At 46.4% G+C, this 19,704-nt stretch overlaps 1 protein-coding gene across 1 annotated transcript in view; it reads left to right on the top strand.

The window, feature by feature from the left end:
• LAMC1 (laminin subunit gamma 1) overlaps window positions 1–19,704 on the top strand; it is a 119,026-nt gene that overhangs the window by 70,803 nt on the left and 28,519 nt on the right. Inside the window, exons 2-11 of the mRNA XM_006211776.2 lie at window positions 5,492–5,796; window positions 9,852–9,982; window positions 12,411–12,577; window positions 15,020–15,208; window positions 16,368–16,485; window positions 16,864–16,962; window positions 17,050–17,186; window positions 17,560–17,682; window positions 17,772–17,961; window positions 18,255–18,367. Of these exons, the coding sequence (XP_006211838.2) occupies window positions 5,492–5,796; window positions 9,852–9,982; window positions 12,411–12,577; window positions 15,020–15,208; window positions 16,368–16,485; window positions 16,864–16,962; window positions 17,050–17,186; window positions 17,560–17,682; window positions 17,772–17,961; window positions 18,255–18,367 (1,572 nt within the window). The remainder of the gene's footprint in view (window positions 1–5,491; window positions 5,797–9,851; window positions 9,983–12,410; window positions 12,578–15,019; window positions 15,209–16,367; window positions 16,486–16,863; window positions 16,963–17,049; window positions 17,187–17,559; window positions 17,683–17,771; window positions 17,962–18,254; window positions 18,368–19,704) is intronic.

The following is a 19,704-nucleotide window of genomic DNA, read 5'->3' as shown; positions in this document are numbered from 1 at the left end:
TGTACGGCCTTTGTCGCTCGTTGCTTCACTGTGAAGAAGGCTGTTTCACAACATCCTCGTGGAATTCTTCTGAGCTGCGCAGAACAGAGGAGCATTCATGTTCCCCAGCAGCTAGTTCTTGAGTCCAGTTCTGAGACAGGAAGGGCTTCTCCCCTACCCAGAGAGATTAGAAATACTTGACCACGTAGGAGGCTTAAGCAGAATTCCTTGGAACAAAGGCTGGATTCTCATTGTCCGGGCTGCCCCCTCCCCTTCTCCCAGCCCCTCGGCCGGAATGAACTGTGGCAGTCGGGGCAGGAAGTGTTAGTTAATTTTGTGTGCTTCATTCTGAACATCTGCGCTTGAGCCTTTTTGTTTACAGAAGGAATGTGGCAGGGGGAGCGAGGAAGGCAGTAGGACATTGAGAAGCTAAACAGTTCCCTGCGGGCGTGTGTCTCCTTAGTAAGTCCTCAGGTGCGTGGACGTGAGGTGAGCGGGGAAGACGTCCTAGTGGTCTGGCTGCTGGGATGCTTCCCCGATGTGCACGTACTGACTTCCTCAGTTGTTTGTCTTGGTTCCGTTACCTTAACGTCTTACTGTCTGCCTCTGCGTGCCCGCACGGTGTGAGGATAGTGCAGTAGGCGTCTCTGGACTGATTAAAAAGAGACCTGGTCCTGTTTTCCATTCGGCTACCATCTGACTAGATCTCACTTTGTCAACGGTGAAGTGCATAGGATGGACAGATCAAGTGGAAGTGATTGGAGAGAGAGTGAGAGAGCACATGGTAGGACCCAGCTGTGGCTGTTCAGGGCCGTGAAAAGTACTCTTGGTTTTCAGTTCTTGATTGTACATGGTTTCAGGTGGTTCCAGGTGGCACAGAATGCTCGAGCCTTGGCTCTTTCACTCTCTTTTTGGTATTTGCTTCCTCATTTATTCAGATTAGATTCCAAATTCCTCGAGGTAACTTCAGTCCCCCTGCCTCACGGTCCTTCCGTTGCTCCTGTAAGGGGTGCTAAGTGCTGCTGCAGAAAATCTCGCCTCCGCCAAGATGTCCGCACCCTCTTCTCGGCAGCCTCGCCCCTGCCCCCAGGCCTTCTTTCGCTCTAGGCAGCTCTCTGCTAGTCTCTACCGTCTCTTCAGATATTCCCCGTTTAACGTTCCCCCGTGGCTTTGCCCCCAGACCCTTAGCAGGTGCCCTTGATTTTCACGGCACAGAAAAGTAATTGAGTCATCAGTGAGCACTCTTTCAACTTCCATCCCTTAAAGCCGACCAAGTCACTTGCATTTGCACCACCCGGGCAGAAAGCAAGGGTGCCGCCTTCCTCCCATGCGTGGCCAGTCCTTTCACCAGCCCTGAGTCACATCCTTGTTCCCCAAGTTCGTTTCCGCAGTCAGTCTTTCCCTTTCTGCTGACTGCGCAACGCCGCCCTGGGTCTCCTGCCACAAAAAGGAAGAGGGAACCTTCACTTGCCCCAGTGCCCCCTCCAGCTGTCGCCCGTCCCTTCTCCCGTTTGGCTGGATGTCACACGCGGTTGGCTGCACTCGCTGTGTCCACCTCGCCACCTCCTGTCTGCTGTGCATCCTCAGTTCCCACCCGTCACGATCCCTGCCCGGGGGACCGCTCGCACTGAGCACAGCGGCGCCCCTGTGTGACTTGAAGTCAGTGGACACTTTGTCGCCATTCTGTTACTTGACTCGCTTAGCAGATTTAAACACCATTGATTCTTTCCTCCTTGAGACCCTCCTGGCTTCTGTGATACTTGTGCTCTTCTGCTTGCCCTCCCCACTCTGGTCTTCACAGTGTCATCTTTCAGCGGCGCCTTAACGGTTCAAGCTCCTCGGCACGATCTCAAAAGTCAGCTCACTCAACACTCCTGCCTCGTGGGTCTCAGCCGTACCCAGATCTTCAGTATGCATCCACAGGCTAATGAATCCCAAATCTGTGTCTCTGACTCTGTGTCTCTTGGGCCTTCAGACCATTCACATCCGACTCCCTACTAGACACTTTTTCTTGTCCAGATGACCACAGACACCTGAACACTTGTGTGTCCAAAATCAAACTCACGCCCCCATCCTGCCCTCCACTCCTGCCTCCAGGCCTGCGTAACCTCCTTTGTTATCAATTTCAGTGCATAGTGCTTCTCTCTGGTTGATTTTTTTTAACTTGGAAACCGAATGTTATTCTTAATTGTTTCACTTGTGGAATGAGTAAAAGGAGCTTTGACAGTGAAGCAGGATGCCAGTAGGGGAGAAGTAAAGAAGCCTTTCAGAAGTGACTCCCACTGGCCCAGCCCCTCCGTCAGTTACCAGATGACTGTGGCGGTCTGATAACTGTGTCTCGCCGCGGTCCATGCATTTCCCTCCAGTCCAGCAGTCCCTGCTCTGAGTTCAGCCACTGCTGGCCAGAATTACTGCCCCATCGTCCTAACTGTTCTCCCCGCCTTTAGTCCTGTCCTGTCTCATCTCCACACAGTAGCCAGACTGATCTTTCTAGAAACCAGACCTCCTCATGCCTTTCCTGCCGTGAGTCCTTCATGGACTTGCCGTCAGCCTGGGGACGTGAAGCTGCTGTTCGATGCGGGCTCAGGCCTGTTGTCCCTGCTTGCCCGCTGGCTCGTCTGCCACCCCTCCTCTCCAGTTCTGACTGCGCTGCACAGCTCTGACTCCTCCAGTGGCCACTCCTCCGTGTCCTCGGGGCTTTTGTACATGGTGTTCCGTCTGCCTGGACAGCTGACCTCTGTTGGCTTAGCTAATTCCTCTGCCTTGCTCAGGTCTTGGATTTAGGTGTCACTTCCTCTAGAACATGTTTCTTGACCTCACAAATCTAGGTTAGGTGACTTTCCTCCATGCTCCCAGAACATCATGGCCTTCCCCTGTCTCAGTGGTCCTCACGCAAAATTGCAGTGATCTGTGTCCACTGCTGGATTGACTGCAACTCTGAAGGCCACGCCCATGGCCACCTTGTGTGGGACGTGTGAGCCGCCTTTACAGACTGCCACGGAGCCCTTTTCCTCTCTCAGCTGTAGCTGTGGGTTAGCAGGAAAAAGGCAGCTGTGACGAGGCGTGGTGAGGTAGGGCCAGGACCAACAGGCTAGGCTGCTTCAGAGTTTCACACGAGCGGAGTTGCTTTCCTGATGTTCTGACGCCCATCACTCCGTGTCTGCGCCAACAGCGAGTGACCACAGATGTGTTTCTCTCAGAGTGTGGCTTTGTGATGCAGATGTTGGTCTGGGACACAGGATACCCTGATCCATTTCCCCTTCTCACCTTTGATCCATTCTCCTGTCGGCTGGGTTGCTAAAGAACAATGAGATGGCCGAAGTGTAGGCAGAGAATAGAAGAGCAGAGGTAATCTGTAATCCACAGATTAGCGTGTAAGCCTTTGAACATCCCGAGCCACCTACTCAGGAGTGAAACAGAATTGTTTTATTATCCCAGAATGTTTTAGATAGTCTCTGGAATGCCACACATACTGCGTTATAGCCTCGCCCTCATTCAAAGGTGACGTCCTTACATCTTCGACACAGTAAAGAGATACAGTTGCCTACTTTTTACAGGAGAGTTCTAAGCTGTATTTGCATGACTTGTGTCCAGCCAGAGCGTCGTGCTGCATCGTAGGAAGGAGATCCAGATTGGTGTTACATTCTTTGGCAGCTGTAGCAGGTGGTCCCTTGTACAATCAGGCACTTATGTGTGAACATACTCAGAGTCCTAGTTGAGGAATTTTCTTCTGAACCCTCCTATCATAGTGCCTTGTATTTGTATAGAGTTCTAGAATTAATTAAATAAATGTGGGGTCTTAGTTTGCCCTCCAACCACTCTTGGAGATTGGTGACTCAGGGATAATCACCCTCATTTTCACAGAGGAGAAAATGATGGAGCAGAAGTCACGCAGCTAGTCATTGAAAGAACGAGGATCTGAATTTGGGTCTCACAGTTCCCAGCCCTGTGTTCCTTCCATCATACCATACACCTTTATGTTCAAGACCTTATGTGTGTGAGTGTGTTTCATGAATAGGGGGACAGTTCATCAAACCCCTTGTTTATGATCTGGACCATCTGTGAAGTAGAGGCAGATATGGCTGATCGTATCAGGTGTATTAGAGCTAAAACTGGGTTGAAGAACAGCCTGGGCACATGGCTTACATGGGCTTTCTGCTCCCACCCCCACCCCAGCTGAACTCACCCACTTAGTCTTGGATCCAGTAGTGGGGCGGCAGCAGCCCCCCTGCACAGAACCAGAGGTGCTGTCTTGCATTAAGGAGTGAAGGAGAGGAGAGGGGACTCAGGTGGGCAGTGAGGAGAGCGCTCAGGAGATTCCAGGCCACGCATGAGCACCCCGCCTTCTCCCCTGGGGATGGGTGGGTGTGAGGAAGTGAGAATGGCCCCATGCAGGAGTTCCTCTTCTGTGCACTTGGATGGTGGTTCTTCCTTGAAGGTAATTCACTTGGGCAGGAGAGACTATAATCTCGCTGAGTTCAAGGACCCCTTATGTCTAACACACCCTGCCCCCTAAAGTATACAGCATGGGGCTTAGCATGTAGTTGTGCCCAGTAAACACCTGTTGACAAACGGTGATCTTTACTGAAGCGTAGAAGTGGCAAAGTGTAGACATTGTCAGCGATAGAAAGACCCAATGTGTGAGTGAATGGTGATTAAAAACAGCTGCATGTTATCTTTTTTACCCACCTGAAAGCATGCTGGCTGACAACCACACTGCCCCCGCCGTCTCTGCTCTGTGCTCTGGCTGCCTCGGGGAGCCGTCTGATCCGGTGGCTCTTCTTCCGGGGGGACGACAGCCCGCTGGCTGCCCCCCCTTTGCTGTCATTCCCTGCTCAGCGCTCATAGATGCTGTTCTGAGCACAGTTTCTTTAAACTGCCTTTCTCGTCTCTCTTTCATCTCTTTGTTCAACTACTGCAGGACTTTTTCTTTTTTTCTTTCCTCCTCTGCTCCCTGCCCCATCTCTCAGTCACTGTCCTTTACTCTTCCTCAGATGCTCTTTCTTAGCCGGTAAATGAGAGGAAGAATACTGAAGACATTCTTCCTGCATCAAGAAGTAACATCACAATGAGTTGAAAAAATGAGTTTTTAAAAATCTTGGAAGTGCCCAGAGGACTCATTAGAAAGCCAGTAGATACTTTCTATCTGTTGAGTGAGCTTTTGCTGAAGCACCGGCATTAAGAATAAATGCACCTTTTCATCCACTTTTCTTTTTAACAGTGTAAGTGCAGATCTAATACATGCTACCGTTTTTCACGGCAAACAAAATTTCAACAACACACATCGTAAACAGGCTTTTCCGAGCCAGCTTATGAACCCACTGTAACTTGCCATTTCTGCAGGAAAGCGTGCACCGTTTCCAGGCCTCGCATAGCCCACGGGACACAGCCAGTGTGTCGTGTGCTCCTGTGTGTCGTGGCACCTTACTGGTCCAGTGTGCACGGGTGGTTCGTATCCTGTTTCTTTGCTTCATGCACATGACTTAGGAACTCTGATGTGTTTGTCCCACAGGAAAGGCTTTCGACATCACATACGTGCGCCTCAAGTTCCACACCAGCCGCCCGGAGAGCTTCGCCATCTACAAGCGCACGCGGGAGGACGGCCCCTGGGTCCCGTACCAGTACTACAGCGGCTCCTGCGAGAGCACCTACGCCAAGCCCAGCCGCGGCTTCATCCGGACGGGCGGGGACGAGCAGCAGGCCTTGTGCACGGACGAGTTCAGCGACATCTCCCCTCTCACCGGGGGCAACGTGGCCTTCTCAACCCTGGAAGGCAGGCCCAGTGCCTACAACTTTGACAACAGCCCTGTGCTGCAGGTGGGCGCCCGGAAGTCGACGTAGCCAGTTAGCTCCTCCTCGTGCAGCATGCAGGGAGACCGCCGTGCTGGGGCCTGTGGTCCCGCTGCTGAAGTCAGGGCCGCGTGTGGGAGACAGGCAGCGGGGCTTTGCTCTGCTCCCCCGTGTCCTCTTAGTAAGTGAAGGAAGGTCATCGTGTTCTCGCTGCCCAGGTGATGTTTGTTCTTATGCTTTCATGCACTTGTATGTGTATCCTGGGACGTAAACTTCACCAACGTTTTTCAAGTGCTGAACAATTTTAACTTGAGTCTCTGTACTTGCGGTGGAAACATTTTGCTTCTGACTCTCCTTTTAAAGGAGAGTGTTTGAATGAATCAACCCAGTTTTTTCGTATTCTTTCTTACCTCTTCTTTGGTTTGACAAAAAGATTTCTTTTTTTAATATTAGCAAGAGGAAACAACTGAAGCAAGATGTTTAAGAACGCCGCCGTTCTTCACTATCGTACAAGGAAATTTTGTTCGAGTTTGTCTGGCACTGTCGTCAATCACTATGAAAACGCCTCGTCACCTAAGAGCACTGGTGTTTGTGACAGGAGAGATACTCATTTTAAGGACAGTGGCGAACTTTTCCCTCTGTGACAAAAGAAAGAATGAAAGCTTTCTCTTTTTCATGAGTTCTGTGTGCGTATTCCTCATACACCATAATTTGGAATCTTTCTGTATCGCTTAGACGTCTGGGACCTTTTCTGATGTTCTGGCTGTTTGATTATGGAGAGGCTGATAAGTCTCACGCCACACTCAGCACATTATCATAGAACCGGAGATGCTTCTGTCACGTGGCTGAAGTTAACATCCAAATGGGGGCAGCCTGTACTCACCGTGGCGAGAAAGGCTGGATGTGGGTTTGCATTTTGTGAGAAGCTTCTAAGCGCATGACTTCTAAGTAAGGCGTCCTCCTGTTGTTCTGGGCTTCCTGCCTTTGTGTCCTCTCATTCTTTCTCTTTGGGGCTTTTTATGTTTAAGGACTCTCTTTCTCATTTGCTCCTGTGGCTTTGGACAGTGACAGGATGAGAATGTGTTTCTCTCTGGGTCCAGTTCTTCATTTGCACTGGATTTCTGTAGTTTGCTGGGAGATTGTAAATCTTGATTTTGGCTTATCTTGATTAAACTCTGAGGGTTATGGTGAGCATCCAGCCTGTTTGCAAAGGCCTTTCGGAAGAATCTTTCTTTCAGTGGCAGTGAGATGTGTTCAAAATAAATGGCAGAAAGAATAACCGACTTCGATAGAAAAGCAGGGAGTGGATTGCCTAGGGGAGAGGAGGTCCACAGACACTCTTTAAGTTGATCAGCTAGCACACGTTTTCTAGCTTTGATTCTTCCTACACAGATGGCTGTGTTTTACTGTCCTGGGGAGGGGACAGTATCGTCAGTAGGAACACGTGGGGAGGCGACACTGTGACCGTGGCTTTCTGGCCCCTTTGCTAACCGCACGCCTTGTCAGCCTGCCCTGCAGCGTTCTTCCAGCTCTGGGAATTCTGATGTTAGTTACTCCTCATCCCCCAGAAACTTATAAGACTAAATGTGGCAGAAGGCTGTGAGCGTCGGTAATAGATTTGGTCAGTTGGTATCGTTATGCAGAAACATTGATTATGTGTCTCTGGATGTGAGAGCTCTGGTCCCGATACACAGTCGCCGAGGAGGGTTAGCTGATCTGACAGTGAGGACAGAGACAGTTGGCTTCTGTCCCCGGTGCCCCCTTTACCTCCCTCTAGAGCGTGTGGTCTCCTGGACGGGGACAGCAGCCCCTTCCTGGTTTCAGGGTATATGAATGTCACCAAGCACGTAGTGATTTATAAGAATATTAGCACTTATATAGCATTTGCCATCACGTGCTGCAATGTGACAAGTATTGTTCTAGGCCTTTTAGATACATTAACACGTTTAACCCTCCCGAGAACTCTGTTAAGGCAGATACTTTTATTATCTCCATTTTGCAGATGAAGAATCAGAGGCTTGGAAAACATCAGATCACTTGCCCCAAATCACACAGTTTTAAGTGACAGAATTGGGATTCAAAACCTAGAAAGTCTAGTTAAGAAAAATCTAGAAAGCCTAGAAAGTCTTTTTAAGATGCCCGTTATGATAAAGGGGAGGGGGCTTGGATTCAGCCCTTGAGACGCTTTTGTTTCAAGGAGAGCTGTGATAGAGAGGAAGCCTGTGGAAGGTACAGTAAGCGTTGAACCCAGAGACGTGTCTAGCCATTCACATTACAGAGCTGAAAGGCTCCTGCCGTTGTGGCCGTGCGTGGGCGTTGTCGTTGGAGCCCCAAGTGCGGGTCCGGTGAGATCGTCGTCTCTGCTCCTTTCTAACTGTCCGTGGAGGCCTCGTGGGGATTAGCCCCTGTGAGCTCCCGGTGTTGCTCTGTGTGCAGGTGTTTGGCACGGTGCGGGCAGTGACTCCTGGTCAGGGGTGTGCCTCCCGGGCTCACGTGAAGCCTTCTGAAAACACAGACGGCCGCCTCTGCGCTGGCTTGTTCTGCGTGTCGGCGATTCTGATAGGCAGTCCCCGGAGAGGACTTAAAGGGGGCAGGGTGTCTTTAGGTGGCCCTGTGTAATAGAGCGCTCTAAACCGTAATGGTTTTAAGATACATGATTTATTGTTTCTCATGACTGTGTTGGCCTGGGCTCACTCCCTGGCAGGTCAGCTGGGAGCTGGGTTTTTCTCTCTCTCCCTGTGGTCTTACATCCCCGAGGGGACGAGACTAGGCTTCCTCATGTGATGGTGGAAGTTCTCCAGGAGGGTGAGTCCCAGGGCACAAGTGCTTATCAAGCCTCCGCTTGTCACTTCTGCTGATGTCTCCTTGGCCTGTAAGTCACACCCCAAGCCTAGAATCAATGTGGAAAGGGACTGCACGGGGTGTGGACACTGGCAGTCCTGATTCATTGGGATCATTATTATGACAATCTAACGCAGATGTAAACATCTGACTGAAATTAGCTCAGTGAAAGGGCGTGTATTCTAAGTGCCTGGATCTCATAGAACCCAGGGGAAGATGGCCCAGACTTCCTTCTTGTCTTTTGCCATCGGGGCACACCTACCGGTTGTTCAGATTTGATTTGACCGGTTGTTCAGATTTGTTCATTGGCTTGGCAGACGTCATGCGAGCACCAGCCATATGCTAAGCACTAGTCAGACTGTGATGAACAAAACAAAAAATTGCTCCCCTGTGGGGCTTCTGATCAGGTGGTGGTGGGTTGGGGGGTAGTGCCGATGGAAGCAGGCAACTTAAATAAACAGGGAAGGGGAACAGGGGGTTGCGGGGAGGGCGGTTTTACGTAGGGCGGCCAGAGAAGGTCTCGCGAGAAGTGACATTGTGGGCAGAGTCAAGACCAAGAGTGCGCCTCGTTGGTTCAGGCCAGCGTAATGACTTATTGCTTTGTACTTGGGTGTGTCTCCCAGCTCTGTCGGGAGTGGACTGGAAGTGGAGGGAGAGAGAGGTGGTATGGAACCGGCAGGAGGAAGCAGTGACCAGCGTATGGCAGTTGTGGCACTGCACGTCCTCTGATGGTGTCTCGTGACTGGCTTTGGGGTGTGGACTCGAGTGGGGAGGTGGGACATGTGTATTGAGGACCTAATGTATGTTAAGCATTTAAAAGTATATTTCTAAAAAAATTTTTAAGAATAATAAAAATTTTTAAAAAGTCTATTTCACCAGTACCTCCACCAAAAGTAATAAATAAATAGATGAACCTATTTACATCCCCCCTGAATTTTTTTAATTAAAAAAAAAAGTTTATTTCACTTCAGTCTCTCTGTAACCTTGTGAGGAAACTAGTATTATTCCTGCCTCGGGGAGGGCTCTGAGTGATAAAGTAACAAACTTAGATCACAGAAAGGAAGAATCAAGAGGAGGAAAATATTAGGGAACTAAAGGAGTCCTCGAGTGTTAGAATAGATTTCACGCCACAAGAGGATATAATTAAATGATGCCCTAGCTACTTAGAAGATTGTGGCACATTTATATCTCTCCTCTTCAGTGCCTTTATCTCCCTTTTCTGTGTTTTTGTTTCCTGGCAGGAATGGGTCACTGCCACTGACATCAGAGTAACTCTCAATCGCCTGAACACTTTTGGAGATGAAGTGTTTAACGACCCCAAAGTTCTCAAATCCTATTATTATGCAATCTCTGATTTTGCTGTGGGTGGTAGGTAAGTAAACCATTAAATAACCTTCAAAATGTTTGGAGCTTTGGTTTGGTAGAATCTTGTTAACAACCATTTTAGTAATGTTGTTAGACCGCATTATCCTGGAGACAAAGTAATTAGGTTTTCTAAAACCTTGTCCAGTCAACACACTTAGTGAATTCTTATTGAGCATTTAAGTGCAAAGCTGTGTGATACGCACTGTGAAGCTACCGAGGAAGTGTAAGACTGACAGTCACCTGCTGAGAAAGACCTGGCCTTCCAGGATCCTACAGATGAATGAACGGGGCAGGCGATGCATGAGTGTGTGAAAAGTTAAATACTAGTACAGTCATAGTATTTTAGATTAAAAGAGGCCATGTGTCCAAGAACATCACAGAATGTCCGGTTAGAGAAGCAGACAGGATCTAAGCTGGGTCTTGAAGAATGGGTAGGATTTAGATAAGGAGGGAGGACAGCGGGGTTTGGTGCAGAAAGATGAGCATGTCATGACCAAAACGTAACGTTAAAAGAGTGCAAACCTTCTTGACTTCAGGAAAATCTTACATGAATTTGCAGAGCTGTAAGCCAGAGGGAAAGTTCGGCAGTCGCAGACCGCAGACAGCAGGCCAAGGACCTTGGACTTGCCTCCCCTTGTATTATTAGATTGTGAGGTCTCAAGAGCAGGAACATTCCTTTTCCTGTGTGGGACTGATGTTTAGTGAAAGTTAATGGGAACTGTACCCAGTGTGGAGTCATGTACTTTTCTGGAGTAGGGCTATGATATTAAAACAGTAGTTTATTAGGAAGGTTAGCAGCAGACAAGGTGAAGGTGGAACACGATCAAGAGAATTTATATTCCTGTTGTCATGCTGTGATCTAGGTCTGGGGTGACAAATATCTGACACTAGGGTGGTGACAGCAGAATGGAAAGGAACACTTAGGTGCATTTTATTGTGAAGGAAGAATAATTAGAACTTTAGTCAAAGGTGATTTTGAGGTTTAGGGATCAGGAACGTGGCGGCACCATCAGCAGAGTAAATCAGGAAGGTAAGCCCATTTGGGGAGATGGTGAGCTTAGCTGCAGAATGTAAAGCTTTAGGGCTTGGAGAACATCTAAATGTGTGCAGCAGTCAAGGACGGGAGCTTGGAAGAAAAGTGAGAGCCAGAGATACAGATTTAGGGTTCATCCTGGTCCACCGTGGATGTTTGGGGAGGATTTGAGTGTGGTGTTAGGTGGTAGTTGAAGCTGTGGAACTGATTGCTACTGGTACAGAGGCAGGTGAGGAAAACGGCAGTACATCAGAGTGCATGTTAGTATCCCAACATAATAAAAGCTGTTTATGACAAACCTGCAGCCAGCATAACACTCAGTGGTGGGAAGCTGCAAGCCTTCACCCTGAAATCCTCACGGAACAAGACAGGGATGTCCCCTCTCACCACTTCTGCCCTATATAGTGGTGGAAGTCCTAGCCATAGCAATCGGACAAGGAAAAGAAATAAAAGGAACCCAAATTGGAAGAGAAGAGGTAAAACTGTCATTATATGTGGATGTCATGATGCTATATATAGAAACCCCTAAAGGCTCCACACAAAAACTGCTAGAGCTGATAAAAGAATTCGGCAAGGTAGCAGGATACAAGATCAACATACAGAAAATCAGTGGCATTTCTTTGCACTAACAATGAAATATCAGAAAAGGAGAGTAAAGAAACAGTCCCTTTTAAAACTGCATCCGGAGCGCATGGGGATTTCCACGCGTCCGTGGTGTATGGTGGTACCTGCATCTGGAGGGGTCCCCCAAGGATTCTCGCCCCAGACAACCGGAGGGATTATCAGTCTATCAGAGATCCACATGGCGGTGATCTACCCTCAGATCAGAACACTGTAGTATCATGATGGCAGATAACTGCTGACATTTCTTGGCTTGTCATATGCCCGTGCAGTCCTAAGCATTAAATAGAGCAAGCTCTTGATCTTTTCAGTAACTCTGAAATAGACATTCTTGTCATGTCAAGTCTACAGGTAAGGCGCAGAGGCTAAGTCAGTTCAGTCAGTCACAGCGCAGGGTTTCAGACCCAGGCAGCCTGGCCTCAGAGTCCATGCTTTCCTAACCACCGCCCTTGGCTGCCTCTGGAGACACACATTGCACTTCAGGATGTGATCCTACAGGTGACCTTAGGGACTTGCTTCTCATGTCTGGTTAATGCCCTGTCCCTTGTTAAATAAAGCTACCTTTTTTGGTCTTGTTTAATTTTTCTTCATATAGGAAAACACACAACCACTACTTAATCTTGTCAGTTTCCCGTTCTGAATGGTAAACTCAAAACCGTTCTGAGGTGGTTTTTAGTTCTCTGTGTACATCCTTTTTCTGTGTTCATTTCGGGGACTTTGTAGCTGTTTCATTCTTTTTGTTTGTTTGTTTCATTCTTTTGAGTGTCTCTTCTCTCCTCAGGTGTAAGTGTAACGGACACGCAAGTGAGTGTGTGAAGAACGAGTTTGACAAGCTGGTGTGTAACTGCAAACATAACACTTACGGGGTGGACTGTGAAAAGTGTCTCCCCTTCTTCAATGACCGGCCCTGGAGGAGGGCGACTGCGGAGAGTGCCAGCGAATGCCTGCGTGAGTGCCCCTTGGCGTCCACCTGCTAGATTGTCTTGAGGATGTCCAGGGGTGGGAGAAGGAGTGGGTGACTTTCTTTGTTTCCTCCTTGAAAGGAAAAGTCTGAAAGGCCGTGCTTCTTCCATAATTTGAGAGCATAAAACAACAAGCTGCACGCAACTGTCCATAAACATAAACTGCTGGTTTTATATTTTCTTCTTGAAAACGCATCACAGAGAAGGGAGCAGCATCTTCAAGGTTCGGCCTTTTGCTTAGATCCAAACCCCGGGCCGGTGTAGCCTGCTCTGCAGTACAGTGTCTCTAGTCTTGTCTTTCTTGCCCTTTTTTAAAATATTCTTCTTCCTACCGATGCTCATTTACTCAAGCAACCAGGTTGTCGATTCACACGCGTCAAGTATGATGAGTTCTAGACCAAGACTGCCTTCAAAAGATTAGTTATCAAAGTTACTTTTTCTCTATCTCACTGAAGAGCACAGCGGGGGAGGGTTTTCCCACTTCCTCATGCAGAGGTGGGTGGCTTTGAGAGGAAGAGCAGAGCCTAGTGTTCCTAGGAAAGGGTAAAATGAAAAATAGTACGCCGCGTGTATTCCTTCATAATGTCTTGGTTTATTCTGAAGAGAGAGGAGTCTCAGGAGAAAAACTGTGAAACCATGTCATCATGATTTGCCAAGGACTTAAAAATAAAGCATCTGTAATTTTCTTATGTCCTTATAAATATTCCTCATCACACTCTCCTGGTTATAAAGGGAATAAGGAGGAAGACACTCTGAACTTGCAGGAATTATTGACAGAAACCTGGAGAAAGGACCAGTGTCGTGACTCATGACTGTTTCTGTGAGCTTCCTACAGCAGATTTTCTCGTTCATCTCTTCTTTTCTTAACAAGTCCCTGATTTTCAGATAAATTTTATAGCCTCCCCTGGCATTCCTAAGCACTTCCTTGAATCTTTAATTCTTTTACTGAACTGTAGTATCCACTGTTGGAAGCTTCATGATAAACGCTGATAAAAGAAAGAATGAAATACTCCTGAGACGTGACATTTGCATAAATGTACACGTGTGCTTGGAAAGTAATCTGTTCAATGATGTCATATTTTGAGTCTGTCCAGGAACATCATGGGAACATCATGGGAAAAACAGGTGTAACATATTGCCAGCTTCTCATTAGCAAATGAACTGAATATAGCAGCTAACGGGCTTTGATGAGGAGCTAAGCCAGTTTGCTTTCCTCTTTGGTCCCTTCAGCACCGTGACCCCTCAAAGCGTGCAGTTTCTGGAGTATGTCAGGATGCTGGGGCTAGGGAAGGAAAAACGACAGCTGCCTCTCTCTTACCAGCTGGGGCGGGAGCCACGGCACCTGCTCTAATGGTGGGTTAGGGCAGTGCAGCCGTGGGAACTGTTCGTCCTCATGGTTTCCAGGCACCAGACCACGTAGGTGTGATGGGCTGTGCTGGTGGCGAGATACTCTAGGGAAGCTTAAACAGAGACGGAGCTACTAAAGAAGGAAAAGGGAGCTTTAAAAGTTACTTAACACCACCCTAATTCTTGGTGCCAGTGATTCAAGTTTCTAAAAAGTTTTCAAATGCAATGCTACGAAAGAATTGATTGTAAACGAAGGAAGGGGAAAAATACGTATATTCAAACATTTTTTTAAAAGCAACAACTTCCTGCTCTGTCTGAAATCAAATAAAATTTTATTTTTATTTAGTGCTCAAGATACTGCCTGTACTTGGGGGCAGAATCAGTAATTTGAAGAAAATCATCTTAATGTAAACATAATAAAGAAATTCAGTGACCACAGGTACTTCTTCTTGAAATATGGTTGTGCCCTCCCTGTATGGAATAGAGTCACTTAGCAGGTGACCCATTTGGCATTGTGGCTTCCCGGTGGGTGGGCGTACCTAGCAGGTAGAGAGTTCCCTTCAGTTCTGCTTCCGTCCACAGAGGCACTAATTTTAACCCACGTGTCTCAGATTACCCCAGTCTAGGCCAGGAGTTCATATCTAATGCATTTGAATTGTCTGAGCCCTGAAAAGTTAAGATAAATTGAAGCCTGCGTATAAATTGGCCCCTTGCGCTTGGACTTGGCATTGGAATGAGGGATAAAGATTCAGAAAAATCGTAAGCTGGCTTGGCTCTTTCTTGTATACGTACAACTATCTGGAGATTCTTTTCTAAGTACAAGAATTCCTCGTGGTTTATGGTGGTGCTGTCTTTTGATAAGGATGAGTATTTCTTGGGAGGCCAGTAACCTGGCTGTACAAACCCTTTGCTGACAGACATGCTGCTGGTTTTGTTTTCTGATGAAGAGTGCACCTGGTGCTCGTCCTTACTCTCCGTCACAGAGGTGTGGGAAATTACGGTTCGGTTTTCTTTGAGTGTCTTTAAAATGCCGTTTGTGTAGGAACATGGACCTGATTTAACTTGGTGTTTTGGTCAACAGCCTGTGACTGCAATGGCCGATCGCAAGAGTGCTACTTTGACCCTGAGCTGTACCGTTCCACTGGCCACGGCGGCCACTGTACCAACTGCCAGGATAACACAGATGGAGCCAACTGTGAGAGGTGCCGGGAGAACTTCTTCCGCCTTGGGAGCCGGGAAGCCTGCTCTCCCTGCCACTGTAGTCCTGTTGGTAAGTGACAGGCAGCGTCTGCTTCCGCCTGATAGGGGGAAGACAAAATAAGCATTCTCTGTGCCCTCAGGAAATAGAGCTTTGTTTCCTGGGGGTTTGCACAGGTTAAGGACGGAAGAGTGCACATCGCATAACATGTCAGTGGTTCAGATCTGCCTCCACTCTCTTTAACTAAGTCAAGCTTTCAGATGACTTTCTGGTGTTTATGAAAGGGTTGGCCTGAGTAACGGTTGTGTAAATAATTAGCAGTAAGATCACAGAGGCCATTTGAACTTTGGCTGTAAAAGGTGAGCTGCTTCGTGAGTTCTTCCTTGTGACTGATTTTGTTTAGTCTAACCTCCTTGGAGGGCTGAACTTTTTTCAGCCCATTGGTGGTGTTCAGAGAAGCAGAGTTCTCTTAGTCCATTCTGCTTTTCAAGAGTTTTAACTTTATTTTTGTCATTCATGCCTGTATATCCTTAAATCTACACACAGGCCATGAGGAGTCTGTGTCCACGAAGCAGTGACTGGTTCTGTGTGTAGTTTATCACTGGATACAGGGTGTTAGTTAGTTAGCGTTTTTCAACAATTATGAGTAGATTCATCTTAAGGCACATGTCTGAAAAGTTTAAATGTCATGGTTTAAAGGGGTATGATTTTTATAATATCGCTCATATATGGAATCTAAAAAAAAGATTCAAATGAACTTATTTACAAAACAGAAACTCACAGACATAGAAAACAAATTTATGGTTACCAAAGGGGAAGGGGTGAGGATAAATTAGGACTTTGGGATTCACAGATACTAACTACTATATATAAAATAGATAAACACCAGAGTCCTACTGTGTAGCACAGGGAACTATATTCAATATCTTGTAATACCTATAATGAAAAAGAATATGAAAAAGAATATGTGTGTATAACTGAATCACTCTGCTGTACACCAGAAACTAACACAACATTTTAAATCAACTATACTTCAATTTTAAAAAGAGGGGTATGATTTTGAGAGAGCTATGATTTAAAATTTGACCTTTGTTCTCTTGGTAACCATCTAGATATTGAAAACCAGTCTACATACTGGTTTTCAGGTATTGTTTTTAGTTACCAGTTTTCTTTCTTTGAGGCATTAATTTTATTTACATATCTAGTTAACAAGGAGCTCTTTAAATCCCAGGATCTCTCAGCACACAGTGTGATAGCTATGGCCGATGTAGCTGTAAGCCAGGAGTGATGGGTGACAAGTGTGACCGTTGCCAGCCTGGGTACCACTCTCTCACCGAGGCCGGGTGCAGGTAAGATTGTTCAAAACCAGAGGAAGGGGGCAGACTCCAAATGGAGCTGATTCTTAATAGCTCTTGAGGCTTACTTGCAGCAGTATGAACATTTCCCTCCATAATAATTGTCACCAAATTTTAAGTTTTCTTCTAGCTGTAAATGATGAGCCAGGATTGTTTGTACAGAGATTAAGCGGAGTTTTCAATGTCTAAATGTGATGGGTATCCTTGATTGAAACCAAATCCAAATATAAAAGTAACTTTAGGATTCATTTTGCTTTTATGTATTCCTTAAAAAAAATCTATTAACAGGCAAAACAAAAGATTGACTGTAAGAGTGGACTTCCTTTATCTTTCCTCTTCTTTCACTGTTTTTCTCCATTTTCTGTCCAATAGGCCATGTGCCTGCAATCCTTCCGGCAGCACAGATGAGTGTAACGTTGAGACGGGAAGATGTGTTTGCAAAGACAATGTCGAAGGCTTCAATTGTGAGAGGTAGCGCATTTCTCTAGCTGTGTTGTGTTCTCTCTGTTAGCATATTTCAAGTGCCCAAAGCACTGATTGTGTCTTCATCTTTTTCAGATGCAAACCTGGATTTTTTAATCTGGAATCATCTAATCCTAGGGGTTGCACACCCTGCTTCTGCTTCGGGCATTCTTCTGTCTGCACAAATGCCGTCGGCTACAGTGTTTACGCCATAACTTCTACCTTTCAGATTGGTAACGTAGACCTCTCCTTCTCCCCTGGAATTGTCCGTCTAGACTTACAGTGTTTAAAAAAATCAGTAACTCTGAGGATTTTTGGAAGGTGTCAACATTTTGGTTTTTAATGTACATGGTTTTTCTTGTATGGCTTTCTAATTTAATGAAAACATATATAAATGATTTTAGAATTTACCATAGTGAGTATAAATGTATAAAATAAAGCAAAATACAGCTCAAAGGGTACAGCATATGTAGATACTCTTGTAGCCTCCATTTATTCAAAAACCTTTGTTGATGACTTTCTGTATATATTTTGTGGTACACAGAGGACTGGAATTCAGGATGTTTACAAAGTAATGGCACCTGTGTTTTCATCCTCTCCTTGCAGACGAGGATGGGTGGCGTGCCGAGCAAAGGGATGGCTCTGAAGCATCACTGGAGTGGTCCTCAGAGAGGCAGGACATCGCTGTCATCTCAGACAGCTACTTTCCTAGGTACTTCATTGCTCCTGGTAAGTACGGCTAGGGCGGGCGCTGGCTTGGGGTGTGCGCCTGTCTATTTCAGTCTCACGTTCCCGCTCCCCGTTTGTCTGCCTTGCAGCGAAGTTCTTGGGCAAGCAGGTGTTGAGTTATGGTCAGAATCTCTCCTTCTCCTTTCGCGTGGACAGGCGAGACACTCGCCTCTCCGCAGAAGACCTCGTGCTTGAGGGAGCTGGCCTGAGAGTGTCTGTGCCCCTGATCGCTCAGGGCAATTCCTATCCGAGCGAGACCGCCGTGAAATACGTCTTCAGGTAGGACAGTTTTTTGTTTGTAAAATCTGACTTGACCAGAGTTTTAAAAGTGGTTTCTTTATCCAAGCTCATCAGGCCTCAAGGTGTATATTGAGGAGAAACTTCTGGGTTCCCAAAGTGACTTTGTGAAAGGCAGTCTGCCCTTTCCAGTTGTACTGTGAAAACAACAGACGCATTGCTGCCCTGGTTAGATTGGCAGAGCAAGGCGTTGGTGGCAGAAACGAGTGAGACTTGCTTTCTCACTTCTCAGAATTGTCTTCACAGACATTAACGTGGCCACCCCTCCTCTCCAGGCTCCACGAAGCAGCAGATTACCCTTGGAGGCCTACTCTTACCCCTTTCGAGTTTCAGAAACTCCTGAACAATTTGACCTCCATCAAGATCCGTGGGACGTACAATGAGAGAAGTAAGTTATGATATGATTTAGGAGAATTGTTTAGGATGATGGTTAAGTAGGAGGATCCATAATCAAAAGTTTACCTCTGAAGTCCTAATACTGTAACTCTGATCCTGTAGAAGTGGTATAAATGTCTTCGTTATATGTGAAATGTGTATAAGAAATAAGGCATTTTTAAACTACTTCTAAGGACCTGGAGAAAATGAGCCAAAATTAATAAATAGTGTTGTTTTGTAGTGAATAAGCCCTATTGAGGTTGCATGATATATAAATTGATTCTTCTAAGACTCCCAAATAGAATTCTGCTGGCTCTCATTTTTTTGTTCCTTGCTGTGTAAATTACCAAGCCCTTTCAACTAAATTGTCTCGATTATGAAAAATTAAAAAGTACTGAATGAACATTTGTTATAATTTTAGAGAAACAAAGTTATTTTTAAATGTGCCTTTAAAGATTTCTTCCTCCTATAAATTTTTTTTAATGAAGACCTTTTTCTGTAGAAAGGTGCAGCTCTCTGGGGGAGAGGAGTCAGGATGGTGGTGTGACATTGGAAATGGCATCACAGCTTGCATGTGTTGTTTTTTGAGATGCCTACGTGGATGTCCAGATGAAAATGTCTTATAAATAGTTAGAAATATGGATGGGGCTTAAGAAGATGTCAGGACTGGAGGTCTGGAATTGAAGGTTGTCAGTGTAAGGGCAATAATCTTTAAACTTGAAAATATGACCAAAAAAAAGTATTGAAACTGAAGTCAGATTGCAGTGTTTTGATAAGTTTGAAGGTGAAGATGTAAAATAAAGGTTTTTCTTTTAAGAAGTTTGGCTGAAGGGAAGGAAAAGAGATGGGCTGTAATTCGGGAGTAGGCACAAGACTGAAGACTACCTTTAGGGCATAGAGACGTAGTGTTTAGAGTTGAAAGTGCATTAACCAGTGGAGAGTTATCTCATGATCTAATGGCTGAAAAAAGCCCATAAATATATTAAAAGTTAACTAAGTTCAGGGTAGTCATGAAGGAGATGTCCTTTGGCCTCAGGTTGTCAATTTCTACGAATTGCGTAATTAGCAAGTGATATTTCATAATGTGGGGAAATACACTTGGAGGTAAGACTGCAAGAGACAGGGGTGGGAGGGAAATGAAGGGGACCTGTGGTGATACAATCAAACCTGCCGCCTGCATGGGGCGCTGCTGCCGAGCCTGTCACGTGCCCTGTCAGGCTGGAGGAGCCGCTGGGCTAAGCCAGTATATGGCTTTCTCTATTTTACCTTCTTTTGGAAACGGGAAAGCATTGTGATACACGGCATAATGGCGTTGTGGTAATTATGTATTTGCCAAAGTAGCCCTGGTTA

The sequence above is a fragment of the Vicugna pacos genome, chromosome 21, assembly GCF_048564905.1.
Source record: "Vicugna pacos chromosome 21, VicPac4, whole genome shotgun sequence".
Taxonomy (NCBI): domain Eukaryota; kingdom Metazoa; phylum Chordata; class Mammalia; order Artiodactyla; family Camelidae; genus Vicugna; species Vicugna pacos.
Note: the sequence above shows the minus strand (reverse complement) of the source record. Positions and strands in the feature narration are given on the sequence as shown.